The following is a 13465-nucleotide window of genomic DNA, read 5'->3' on the forward strand; positions in this document are numbered from 1 at the left end:
CCCAACCCTCTTTGTATAACAGGCAGTGAAAGGACCCATTAGCTACTATAATTGACTCTCTGATTTTTGTTTTCAGTCCTGATTGATGTGCATCATTTGCATACAGTAGAGCCTCAGAGTTACAAACACTTCAGGAATGAAAGTTGTTCGTAATTCTGAAATGCTCGGAACTCCGAACAAAACGTTATGGTTGTTCTTTCAAAAGTTTACAGTTGAACATTGACTTAATACAGCTTTGAAACTTTACTAAACAGAAGAAAAATGCTGCTTTCCCTTTTATTTTTTATTTTATTTTTTTAAGTATTTTACGTTAAACACAGTACTGTATTTGGTTTTTCTGTGTGTCATTGCCGCTGCACGATTGTTGTACTTCCAGTTCCAAATGAGGTGTATGGTTGACTAATCAGTTTGGAACTCTGGGGCTCACAACTCTGAGGTTCTACTGTATGTTTTATTTTCCTGAGTTAATTCAAAGATAATCATGATCATGAGTAATTTCAGCTTTCATACTGCTTATAATTGCTCAGTTTGTACACATCTAAAGTAAATATAGCAAAGGTATTAGCGAGAACTCAAAAACTGTCATATCATGTTACGTGCCTAAAAAATTGAACCATTCATTATAAACTTTAATATGTAAGAGTCTGAGTTCTGGTAGTTAATGTTCTAATGCGTAATCGATTAGAGGAAGTAAAAAGGATAATGTATATCAGTTTCTTCTGCATATCTTCCAAATTTCAGATGTTTGAAACATCTGTCACTTTCCAGACTTCAGCATCCTAAGGCTTTAATGGAATATGTATCGGTCACTTAACTTTCTTCACAATTGTAATTATCCTTCTCAAGAAGTGCTTGATGTAGATGTGATTAATAGGACTAGACAAGCAGCTTTTCTTGCTCGCTAACAGAGAAGAGTGAGAGTGTCTGATTCTGTCCACCAATGTAACACACTGTTCAAGTCAAATTAGTGTTATCAAGTTAGCATTAGAATCTAATAAATCAGTATTAAAATAAATGCACTGGAGCCCTATTAAAGTCATCATGCTGTTCAATGAATAACTTTTTAACTGTTCTTTTTAATCTGAGACATCAAAATAGAGAATTTAGAATCATAACACTTGTCAACCCATCGATATCGTTCCAATGACGGAAACATATTTGTGTTCTTATGCTTTTCCTAGTCAAGTTTTAAATGTCTTAAGCTTGCACCATTTCTTCTGGAAAACTCTTCCACAAGCTGATTCATTAGTTGATTTAAATGCAGCTGATCAGTGATAAGATATTGTGACGAGGGGAGAGGGTGATGTTTGGTTGCTGCAGGGTGAGATAGGTGGTACAGGAAACAGAAATAACTTTTATGTCTCTCTAGGTTTTATTGACATATTTTCTGAATCAAAAGAGCACCTTGGTCTTCATGCTTCAATGATACTGAGATTCTTGCATCGGAACCGCATTTCCAGTACTGTCATCCCCTACCCAGTGTTGGAGTACTTCAATAATATTTGTACTATGCGGTCTTCAGTACTGAAGGATTCTTTAGATAGGCTTCTACTAAAAGAAAAGGGTATGTGAACTTACTAAAATTTCTCTAATGATGTGATTGGTGTAACTAGGGCTTGAAGTAGGAATTAAAAACAACAGGAACAACAAAACCCCCTAACCTCTTTCTAAACTTCTGCTGGAAGTGACTTCTGAAGCTGACACCCATTTCCATGTGAACATTTTCTAAAGCAAATTGTCACGTAGAAAAGAAGTCTGTTAACTTATTGGCTATGTGTTTTCTGTGGTTACACAAGCGGCATATTGTATTAGAATTTGAGTAAGACTGGCACTACGTTAATAGGTGTTTGACACTTTAAATAGCTTACTTCACTTTCTAAATTTTTATCTTGACTTTATAAATTTTCTAGTCTTCCATACTTGATTATTTTCTCCAAGTTGAAAGAATCAAGTCGAATTTGTGCATGGAAGCAATGAGCTCTGTTCCCTCTCTAGAACGACTGGCTAGGTTTCCCTCATTTTGTTAGTTTGCTTTTTTTTTCACCATTTGCTATCGTGTAATAATAATACCCTCTGACCATCTTCCCTCCCCCCCACCCCCCGTATAAAAGACTATGGTAAAAGGTAATGTCTGCAGAACTCCAGGCAAAATATAGAAATACTTCACAATGAGAGTAGTAGATTAAGATGAAGCCTCGGAGCACACTCAGTGTACTGCTTAAGTGTAATGATGCTTTGATATCTTCTGTTTAAATATGGAACACGCTTGCAGAGAATGTTTTACAGGAGCTGTGAATTATACCCTCAATACTACCTATTTTGGGATACTTGATTTCTTTTTGTGCGTAGTATTTGTTTTTAAAAGTCCTTATCAGTGACTTACTTATTTTTTCTATGTCTTTACAGAATGCCCTAGTGATCTGAATGGTAACCAAGAAATAGACAAACTCAAAACTGTCACAAAGTGCTATACTCACATAGAAACCTCATCCAATTCTGCTGACATTGACAAGATGACTAATGGAGAAACCTCATCCTTCTGGCAGTCAGATGGGAGTGCTCGCTCACATTGGATACGGTGAGTAGCATAGTAAAAGGCATCTGGATTTTAGGGTCGTCAGTCCTTAGGATTTACAGTGGGAGATGATTATTTTAATATCACTGGACTGTACCTTTGAGTAGTCTGACGCAAACATATGATTTTTGGATATAGGATACATCATCTTAATCTTTACATTGAGATGAAAAGCATTCATTTTGGTTTCAACTGGTTAAAAAGACATGAAGTTAAACCTTAGGGTTTTATATGTATTCCCCATTTGTTTTGGGTATATGGGAATGGGCTGGGGGGTTGTTGCTTTTGTATTTTTATTTGTTTGCATCTCTGGGCTTTTTAAAAAGTGTTTGAGCTGTAATGTGAATGTTAACATACCTGTACTGGACAGTGTTTAAAGGAAGACTCATTATGTCACAATCTTGAAGTAAAATGTATCGCTGCTTCTGTAAACATGGACATGACATTTAATATATGTTCTTATAAACTTATCTTCCACTCTATAACATTTGTATTGAATTATAGTGTAAGTTAGTTACCAAATTTCTATTTGGTACAAGTATACTGTGGAAACTAAACCTGAGAGTCCTATTGTAGTGCTGTTCTGCTTTCACACTCCTGTAATGGCCAAGATAGCACAGTAAAGATTGTGCTGAATGATGTGAAGTTTCAGGGCCTGATTCTTAGAGGTCACTTTTGTATTTACGGGCTTGAATATTAGTAGTTAGACAATACCTGATTGCACCTGCAGTTCAAGCACTCACGTGCTATGGTGATGAGGTATGAATATCTAGACCGATATAAGCAGCTGCAATGGCATTTGCTTGCAGAAGTGGAGATTAGCAGAGGCTAGGCTGAAGGTCGGGCCCTTAGCTCCTAAAGAGAAGAAAAGAAAATGTATATGTCTTTCTCTCTCTCTCCATCTTACAGTTTAAAGATGAAACCAGATGTTGTTCTGAGACATCTGTCCATTGCAGTGGCAGCTAATGACCAGAGTTATATGCCGCAGCAGGTTACGGTGGCGGTTGGAAGGAATGCCAGCAATCTCCAGGAGGTCCGAGATGTTCACATTCCCAGCAATATCACTGGCTACGTGACATTGTTGGAAAACGCTAACATTAGTCAGATGTGTGAGTCAATAAAGACACAATTGGTGTTTTCTTTTTTGCTTTTCTGAAAGTGAAAGGCTGGGTAGCTTGCTGAAATTTGTGGTGTTCATATAGAGGCTTTCGGCTAAGCCCATGATTCCAAAAGAGTTTTGATTGTGGTTCCTGGCCCACTTTACGAAATCTTTTTGCATAGCATCTGGTTTTAATTTTTGTTAAAGGTAGATCACTGAAATAATTCTGGATGCAGTTCCAGCATCTCACTTTGAAGATATGAGGATATGCTGAAATGTATATTTACTTATATAATGCATTTATAGTGACTTTTATGCAGTGCCACAATATGCTAGATGCTAGCATGTAGCAAAAATTCCACTTCTGGTTAAAAAACATACCTGAAAAATAAATTAACGTAATTCAAGGGTTATATCTCACACCTATGTCAGTACAGGAGTGAGATGACTTTTGTAAAGTGTTAAACAAAAAGTCTAAAATATTTTTATGTTAACAAACTATATTTATTGTTAGGTTTCAGAGTAGTCACCTTAAACATGACAGATCTGTGCCTGCCTTCTTGGAATAGACCTCAATGACAATTTCTGAAGCTTTAAAATCTTAGCTGAACAATGGTTTTGTTCAAATGAAAAAAGAACAGGAGTACTTGTGGCACCTTAGAGACTAACAAATTTACTAGAGCATAAGCTTTCGTGGGCTACAGCCCACTTCTTCAGATGCACGAAAGCTTATGCTCTAATAAATTTGTTAGTCTCTAAGGTGCCACAAGTACTCCAGTTCTTTTTGCGGATACAGACTAACACGGCTGCTACTCTGAAATTTGTTCAAATGGGTGTTTTCCATTTAAAAAAAAATTTTTTCATAGCTTTTTGACATGCCCTCAGAGGGACTTCCTTTCTCAAAACTAACTCTGCAAGTATATTGTCTATGCAAAGGAACTAAGAAAACATGTTTAAATACTTGTGTTCTGGTTTTGAAATAATTTGCATATCACTGTCATATGATGGAGGTGCCAGAGAGTCTTACCAAATAAATTTTCCTTTGAGATGAAGCTATCTGGTAAAATATTTGGTAAAATACATGGATTATTTGCACTTTTGGGGGTATTTTGTTTACTTTTTTCACTTATAATTTGTGACCCCATTTTGTGTTACAGGAGCTACTATTCAGAGGTCATGTGAGTCCTCTAAAGCCTAAATTTTCCAAATCCGTCTGTGCATATGTACGCTCACGTGTGCAATAGTATATGCACACTTGATCACATTCATACTGTGTTTTTTAGTTATACATTTTTGTAATGCAGATAGATCTTTAGGAAGTTCTTCTTCTGAACTTAATTATTCTCTTATGTCTATCCTGATTAGTAGTGGCTGGAAGAAATTACCTATTTTTTTTCTTGTTTGATCTTACCAACAGATGTACAGATAAACATCAAGCGTTGCCTTAGTGATGGATGTGATACTAGAATCCATGGGCTCAGGGCTGTTGGCTATCAAAGAGTAAAAAAACTTGGCATCTCAGTGTGTGATGCTTCAGCTATCTGGTACTGGTCTTTGCTGACCTCATTGGTAACAGCTTCCATGGAGACCAATCCAGCATTTGTTCACACTATCCTACAAAATACTCAGTAAGTACCAACCTTCATTGCGGGCTGTGATTGTGGGGGAAGCAGCCCCTCCCTGGTGCTCCTAAATGTACCGTCTTGGTTGCTGGGGCCGCCAGCAGGGGATGGGCTCTGCCCCCCTCTGGAGACATCCGGGGGACAACACTGGAGGCTCAGGCAGACAGTGAGTTCCTTACCTTCCCAGGGGTGGTGGGGTTCAGGGTTTGGGCTCCAGCCTTGGGCTGTGGCTGTGCAGTGGCAGGCCCCAGGCTCCGGCTGCGTGGCTTTGGGCTCCGTCCCCCAGCTATGGGGCTTCAGGTTCTGGCCCCCCACTGCCTTCCCAAGCCATCAACCCTCTCCCCCCCCCCCCACTGTTCCTGGCCCCTGCTGCCTCCCCCAACTCCCTACCTAAGGCTTAATTTGTCCCCTGGCTTGCTGTGCTGAGTTAGTCTGCTGTGAAAAGTGAGACTTCTATGTTTATTATCAGTTTTCACAACAGACTTACTAGCTAGCAATAAATAAATTAAAAGGATTTGGATGTATATATGTGCATATTTATTTGTTTTTCCTAAAGCTAATTAAGTATTTTAGGAAAAAATGTGAGAGCGGCCACCAGCAATAGTTGGTGGCTGCACTCTGAAGCCACCAAATAATTTGTCCTGAGAACCCCTGATGTATAACATGCTTGTTATACCAATAAATGGGTGAATGGATACTGGCAAGATACTTCTATAGTTAACTTTTATTTTCCATGACTTGTAGTATTCTCCTAGAAGCCTGGAATGAATTAATTTCCTGTTTCCAACATTGTTTACTATTTATAAATGTTGACTATATTCCATTTTCTTTATGAATGGAGCTTAATTTAGTTTAGTTGTTTTTTTTTTTAATAGCCATTCATGTAGAGCCTTATGCCAAAATGTCTGTTCATGCACCAGCAATTAATGCCAGCACAGCTTTGGGAATTGCATTTGCAAGTAAAAGTCTGTTTTCAAGCCAGCACAGTTGTAATTTCTCAGGAACGGGGTAGTTCCTAAAATAAACAATACAGTTAAAATCTCAGGGATTTTCTCCATTGGATTGTAATTTGTAGTATAGAAGAGGTGAGATATTTGGACCGTTGTTCCTGATAGTGTCGTTTCAGCCCACTCAAGCTAATAATTATTCATTGACACGTTAGCTTAAAAAGTACAGTAGAATGTCAGAATTAGGATCACTTCGGGAATGGAGGTTGTTCGTAACTCTGAACAAAATGTTATGGTGGTTCTTTCAAAAGTTTACAACTGAACATTGACTTAATATAGCTTTGAAACTTTGCTATGCAGAAGAAAAATGCTGCTTTTAACCATCTTAATTTAAATGAAACAATCACAGAAAGTTTCCTTACCTTGTCAAATCTTTTGTTAAACTTATTTTTAGTAGTTTACACAGTATAGTACTGTGTTAAATGTACTGTATTTGCTTTTTTTTGTGTCTCTGCTGCTGTCTGGTTACGTACTTCCGGTTCCAGATGAGGTGTGTGGTTGACTGGTCAGTTTGTTACTTTGGTGTTCGTAACTCTGAGGTTCTATTGTAGTCTCAAAGAGCACATAGTGGTTGCTTCACATCAGTTCAAATATTTTTGTAGCTTTTAACTTTGTTAATGTAGTCTGTTTAACTCTATAAGTATATTTTTTCTTTCTTATATTCTTTGTTTCCCTAATACCCTGTGCATATTGATATATTAATTCCTCTGAAAATACCCAATACCTATATAAGATTTTAATAGTTTGTTAAAGCATCTCCTTTCGTGGGAGAAAAGGCTTCCAAATGTTTATGCCTTTACTATCCTAATAGCCACTAAAAATCTTGAATGTTCTTTGAACATATCCAGATATTTCTGGCACTAAAAAGGGACTGTGTCCCATGTGGTGTATGGAATGAGCAGTCTGCAGTTAAGCCATTTTCATGGATAGACCGTATCTGCCCTGATATGTAAGTGTCTAGTTTAGGTTTATATTTAGGAATTTCACTCTTCTTCCAGGGCCTCTGTTTGTTGGCACACATAGGAACAAGGCATCTACATAGATGCCTTGATCCCATGAGTGAAAATATTTGGAGAAGACCCCCTGAAACACTGCAGTTAGTGGTAAACAGCCCCTCAATCCCTGCTCTCATATCAATAAGGCAACATAGCAAAGTAAAGTATTAAACTTCTTCCATGTTGATGAACAGGTTTTTATACAGTGGCAAAAAGGAACTAAACACATTTTGCCAGGCATGTGACAGGCAAAAAATCTCCTGTAGATGTCTTGTTTCTGGTCAGAGTGGTGGCCTGTCCCACCTTGATTTTCAGGCATGATTTTCAGTTTTGTTTCTCCTCAAAATGCCTACCTTCCAAAGAAAGCTTGTTTCCATTAATATTATGCAGAATATTTCTGGGCTGTTGTAGGGTATTTATAGTATTTCAATGCAGGCATTCCTTTTGTGGTGACTGGTTGTTTTGCTGCGTAATGGTTCCTTGAATAACTGCCAAACTGTCATCTGCTCAATGACTTCAAGGTTTGAAATCTTACTAAAATCATAACACAACCACAACAGCTTTATGGCATTCAGTTTCCATGTGGGTTTTAAAAACACCACTACTTCACATGACAAAATCTTTGAAAACTTTACCTCTAATTTGCATAGTTTATCCTATACACAGACTTTGAAAACTCTGTTATACAGCTGAATAACTTCATGCATGTCAGCAGTTCCATTGAAGAAGTTCCTCAGGTACAAAACATTTTCCAGGATTGGAGCCTTGCATTTTTACTACCTTTTAAATATTCATAGAATGACATCCTGTGAAGTGTTTTGTACAAAACTACTTTTCTGTGTAGCCTAAACCCTGAGCTAGACAATGTACAATCAGAAAATAATTCTATATAAAAGATAAAATGATCATGAAACTAAGGCCTATTCTACTCTTAAAAGTGAAGTCAACCTAGCAACTTAGGTCAGAGGTGTGAAAAACTTCAACCCTGACCCAAGTAGCTATGCCAGCCTAACCCCCAGTTTAGATACAGCTATGCTGTTATCTACATAGTTACTGTCATTCAGGGAAGTGGTGATCTTATACCAACAGGGAAAAAACCCTTCCATCAGTGAAGGCTGAGTCTACACTACAGGGTTTTCCCCTAATAATTAGGACAACATAGCTACGCCAGTATAGTTTGGGTAGTGTAGACAAACCCGAAGTATTGAGAGGTTTTAGGATAGTATTAGTAATTAAGACTCTGGCAGCCTGTCCTTTCTAAACTTCCAATTTTCAGGGTCTTATAACTCTGCCATAAGAATTCATTTTGACATGGGCCAGAAAGTGCTCCTTTTATGTGGAATTAAAGAGTAAGCAGAAAAAATACCGTCACTGGTATGTAAGTTTGACTTATGGAAGCAAGTAAATAGATTTTATTAAAGCTTTAAAAGGTTTTTTGGTATTGCTTTTTTGAAAGAGAAAAGCTATTTTTGCATTTTTAAATGAATGTGTGCACATCATTAGCCCTTAATAAGGGACTGCTACTTTGTTTTAAAATATGTTTCAAACAAGGAATTACTTAGTGTTCTTTTTAGGTAGAAGTACGTAGGATTTTTCATCAAATGGCTTTGTTGTGCTCTATCTCACTAAACTAGAGTCTGCCTGCATGCATCCAATTGCAGGGTTGAGGTTTGTGTGATATTTGCAGAGCCTCTTTTATTAAAAAAAAAAAAATCCATGCCCTACTTTCTCCATCTAGAAGCCAAACGCTTTGCATTTCTAATGCAGGAAGAACATTAATAATGCACCTCACACAATAGAGACAATCACCCTAAACACAGAGATCCAGCCACATAAGCATAAAGATTCTGAGAGGCCCTCCTTTTTTTTTTTTTTGAATCTTCTGTCTCTTCAGTTCTGTCTGACTTGAGTTTATTTCTAATGTCTTGCTCTTTTCCTTTGGTAGGAAGGCATTGCAGCACATGCCACCACTGTCCCTGACGTCGGGTTCTACAGACTTCTCAAGCTTCTTATCTCCCAATGTTTTGGAGGAAGTAGATAGTTTTCTTATAAGAATAACCAGGTAAATCTCATTCGCGTACTTGTAGGGTAAGAACATGATATAGAGTAAATGAGTACTGCAAAAATAGCTTCCATGTGTCATAGTCCTCATTTGTTCTTGTTTGTTCATACATTGACAAACTCAAAGATAAATATGAAAAATTGGTTCCTCAGCTCTTCAGTTTGAGCATTTAGCTGACCTAGAAGCCAAAAGCTCATTCCTCCGTCGTTGGCATAGTGTTGAGGTATATTTAATGTTAAGTTGGTGTGACATTAGTTCTGCAGTGAAAACTGTTTATGGATCTTTGGAGGAGTTAATAACATTTTTCTCCTTTTCTTTCATTGAGAATAAATTCTGAGCGATTAATCCAAAATGTGAATGCTAGAAATAGTGAAAATCTGGTCCCAAAAGCAGTCATGAGATACCATCTTTCAGGGTTTTTTTTTTTTTTTTTTTTTTTTGGTTTTTTTTTTACCTTAACTGCTGTTGTAATAAGGAAGTATATTGCCATCATGAATAGTTTAAGGAATTACTTTGGTATGTAAACCAACATGATTGGCCCTTTCCTGCTCCCACTGCAATCAATTGAAGTTTTGCCACTGGCTTCCTTTTGTTTAATCTCCGTTTTTCATAAATTCTACTTTATTAGAAATGTTAAATGTGATCAGGTACTAGTCAACCATGTCTTCAGTTATAAAGAAAAAGACTTAATAAATTAATATGTTTGCAATATGTTTACATAAAAAACCTCAAGTGTTAGGTATAAGCACATTTCCCATACAATTGTACTTAACCCGAAGTTTTGTTATACTATGTCTTTATCGGGTCTGCCTACACCAGATTATTGGGATGTGAACTTTTTTGTGCTTCCTAGCTATGTGGGTGTACAGAAAGTAGAGTAAAATTTTGAAAGAAATAAAGAGAGCAAATATAAGGGAATGAAATAAGGGTGCCAGATGGAGGCTCTAGACTGGTAATGTTTGAAATAGGGTGTACTAATAGGAGCGTACTCTTAAAAGAACAATATAACAAAAACTCAAATACTGAATTCCTGTGATAAAGCTAAATAGCCTTTTTTATCTTCTAGTTTTTAACTAGATGATAAAACCTTTCCAATGATTCTGTATAAAAGAGCGGATGATTCATCCAGTGTTGATTTCAGTAACTGGAACAGGACAATTAGCTATCAAGTTTTTATAAACAGATGGCTTAAATGGCTATATAAATAGGCCACATCATAAGTCCCTGGTATTAATTGAAATTATTGATGTACCATTTCATGTACTTGATTATGAAACTGCAGGTTTCCTTTCTTATATATATTTATGCATGGTCTTTTTATCTCCTAGTTGTTATGCCACTCCAGAAGTTGAACTTACATTGTTGGCTTTTGCCCTAGCCAGAGGGAGTGTTGCTAAAGTGATAAGTTCACTTTGTACTATCACTGATCATCTGGACACACAATACAAGGCTTCTTCACTCATCTCTTCCATGGCAACTGTTAGACAAAACCTGCTTTATAAATATGGTAAATATTTCAGGGACATCTTTAAGTGCTACTCAAATGAATAGTTATTGCATCCTTCAGAGAGAGAGAAGGGGTGTGTGTGTGTGTGTGCGCGAGATCAATCATAGACAGCTTTCCAAATTGTCTGTGTGTAAACTGGTTGTTTGATCTTTTAATCCGGGTATAAAAGGATTTTATTTTAATGAATATTATCAAGCTGAAAAGAAAGGTATATCTCCTAAAACAGTACTTGCATCAGAGCAGTGCTAGCACTAGAATTTGAGATCCTTGTGATCCTTCCAAGAACCAAAGGTGATGTCACCTTGGAGAAGGAAGTCTGTAATCCTGTGCTCAAGAAATGCATGGGCAGTTGGCTCTGTAGTAAGATGATAAAGGTGTTTGCATCTCTATTAAGTTTATCTAGTGGTACTAGTCTTCCTACAACAAGTTGCTGAATTTTTTTTCTCCAGTTTTACTGAGAGTAGAATGACATTTATTTATAATTTTTGTTAACGTTTTTTGTCGTAGCTGAATCATGTAGTGTAACTCAGACCTAAGTACAATTCTTTTGCTTTTGCTTTTGATAGGTTTATTTATCTGGATGTTTATTGTAGGTTTAAACATGAACCTGGTCTAGCAGAAGGCAGTAAATTGTCTTTCTGTGGGTATCAACTTAAGCTTTACTTCTGTCTGACGTGCTTTAACCTCTGTAGTTACAAATAAGGTTAATATGACTGAAAGTGATGGGGTTTTTTTTTGTTTGTTTTTGGTTTTTTTTGGAGTTTTCAGTTTGTATACATTGCTCATTTAGCAGTATTTTGTGTATGATCAATATCACCATTTCCTTCTGTGTAGTCCGTTTCCCTTTTGTTTGTTTGGATTTTCACTCAACAACATAGAACGAAAAACATTTTTAAATAGGAAAATGTGATTGCATGCTAATTGTGGTTTGCAGACTTAGCAACAGGTGTATATAGTACCAAAAATTATTTTTAATCAATTTTTTAAAATTGACCATCTCAGGTTGATGGTATCACTTTAACCACTTGTCTCCAGTCCTGAATTACTGGATATTCTTAGCAGTCATGCAGGTGTGAACCTAATGTAGAGAAATACTTTCACCAGACTCCACTGCTGGTTCTGGTGTGTGACAAATGTAAACATGTTACACATAAAATATTGTTACTTCTACATTATGCTCAGAATTCTGGAAAGTCACTTCTGTTTCCCACAGCAACTGTATCTCTGGCTACTTGTATAATAAAAGTGATATTTAGTATTATTTCATGTGCTGTGAATGCTTTAATTCAAAATGTGTGTGTTTTGACAGTCCTCCAGCTGTAACAATTCTTAATTAGTTGAAATTAAGTGTACAAAGACAACAGTTATGCAATAACATGGATTTTGCATTTGTTTCCCTTGTGTAAGATAAAAAGATCCGGTGGTGGTGTAATTCTTCAATTTTTTTCCTTAATTTTTTACCTTCTCTCGGTGTAAAGAATTTAGAATGCCATTGGCAAACAAGCTCTATATTGTTAGTTTTATAGCTCTGATAAACCTGTTGATTTGCTTGTTCAGGAAAGCCGCTACAGCTAACCCTTCAGGCATGTGACGTAAAAGGAAAGGAAGACAAATCAGGGCCTGAAAACCTCCTTGTTGAGCCATGGACAGGGGATGGTAAGTGTATAGTCTTTTGTTTATGGTTTCTTGTAGTGGTTCAGATCTGTACATTTTCACACTGATTGACAGATAGAAAAAAGGAACTACGGTAGACACAGTGCTTCTAAATTATAATTCTCACTCACAGGGAATTGCTCTTAGGAACTGTTCCTTCCCCTAAAACAAGTTTGGTATCTTAGGTCAGGTTATTGGTGCATTGGTTGAAAGTGAATAGCAGGCTGGTGTGAAAAACTTCATAGCAGAGCAGCATTTTGCTCTGAATCACAAGGGGCTTCCCAAACACTGATGGAGGGATGGAAGAGAAAATCATATAGAATATCCTCGGGTGGCTGAATATTTGGTTTCAAGAGTCAACAATTCTTTAATTGTTGATGTCTATCTTAGTCAAAATGGTCTTAAAAATCAGAAATAACAATATAAATGAGGCAATAAATAATGCTTTGACTTGCAGAGCCAATGTGCACTTCTCTAGAACGCCTTTTGAGGTGCTTAGCATACAACATACTTGAGGGCATAGAAGTTGTGCACTGTAGAGGTGGCATACACATTGGAAATCAATTTGTCTGTCTTGGGGTTGTTTGCAGTCATAGTTTGCGGGTGTTTGCATTGAAAAGTGTTTTTTGTTTGTTTGTTTGTTTGTTTGTTTTTCTTCCACTTATTCAGCCTCTATCTGAAGTAACATTGCCCTGGCATTTTGCTCTTGGTGCCACCGATTAAACTTCAGGATATTGTAACAAAAGGAGGGATTTATAATTCATGTTTTTCTGAGGTTTTTCTTTCATTTAAGAGGAAAGGGAGGATGTAGAAGGGTCTTGACAGTGTTATTCTGGCTTTCAGAAAAGCTGTAATTTAGATAAGTAAACACTGTCATTCAGTGGTCCCAATAACATTCAATGGGAGTGACTTTTCACTAAAACTTAGCAGATTGAAGAATTATTT

The 13465-nt window shown here is 36.8% G+C and overlaps 1 protein-coding gene across 2 annotated transcripts in view; it reads left to right on the forward strand.

Moving 5' to 3' along the window:
* The window catches only part of ZZEF1 (zinc finger ZZ-type and EF-hand domain containing 1), an 87232-nt gene that overhangs the window by 9240 nt on the left and 64527 nt on the right, over window positions 1-13465 (forward strand). For both annotated transcript variants that reach the window (XM_034752211.1, XM_034752213.1), the window contains exons 3-9: window positions 1370-1564; window positions 2407-2578; window positions 3485-3684; window positions 5092-5302; window positions 9244-9360; window positions 10689-10867; window positions 12425-12523. In XM_034752211.1, the coding sequence (XP_034608102.1) occupies window positions 1370-1564; window positions 2407-2578; window positions 3485-3684; window positions 5092-5302; window positions 9244-9360; window positions 10689-10867; window positions 12425-12523 (1173 nt within the window). The remainder of the gene's footprint in view (window positions 1-1369; window positions 1565-2406; window positions 2579-3484; window positions 3685-5091; window positions 5303-9243; window positions 9361-10688; window positions 10868-12424; window positions 12524-13465) is intronic.

The sequence above is a fragment of the Trachemys scripta genome, chromosome 18 (genome assembly GCF_013100865.1).
Source record: "Trachemys scripta elegans isolate TJP31775 chromosome 18, CAS_Tse_1.0, whole genome shotgun sequence".
NCBI lineage: Eukaryota > Metazoa > Chordata > Testudines > Emydidae > Trachemys > Trachemys scripta.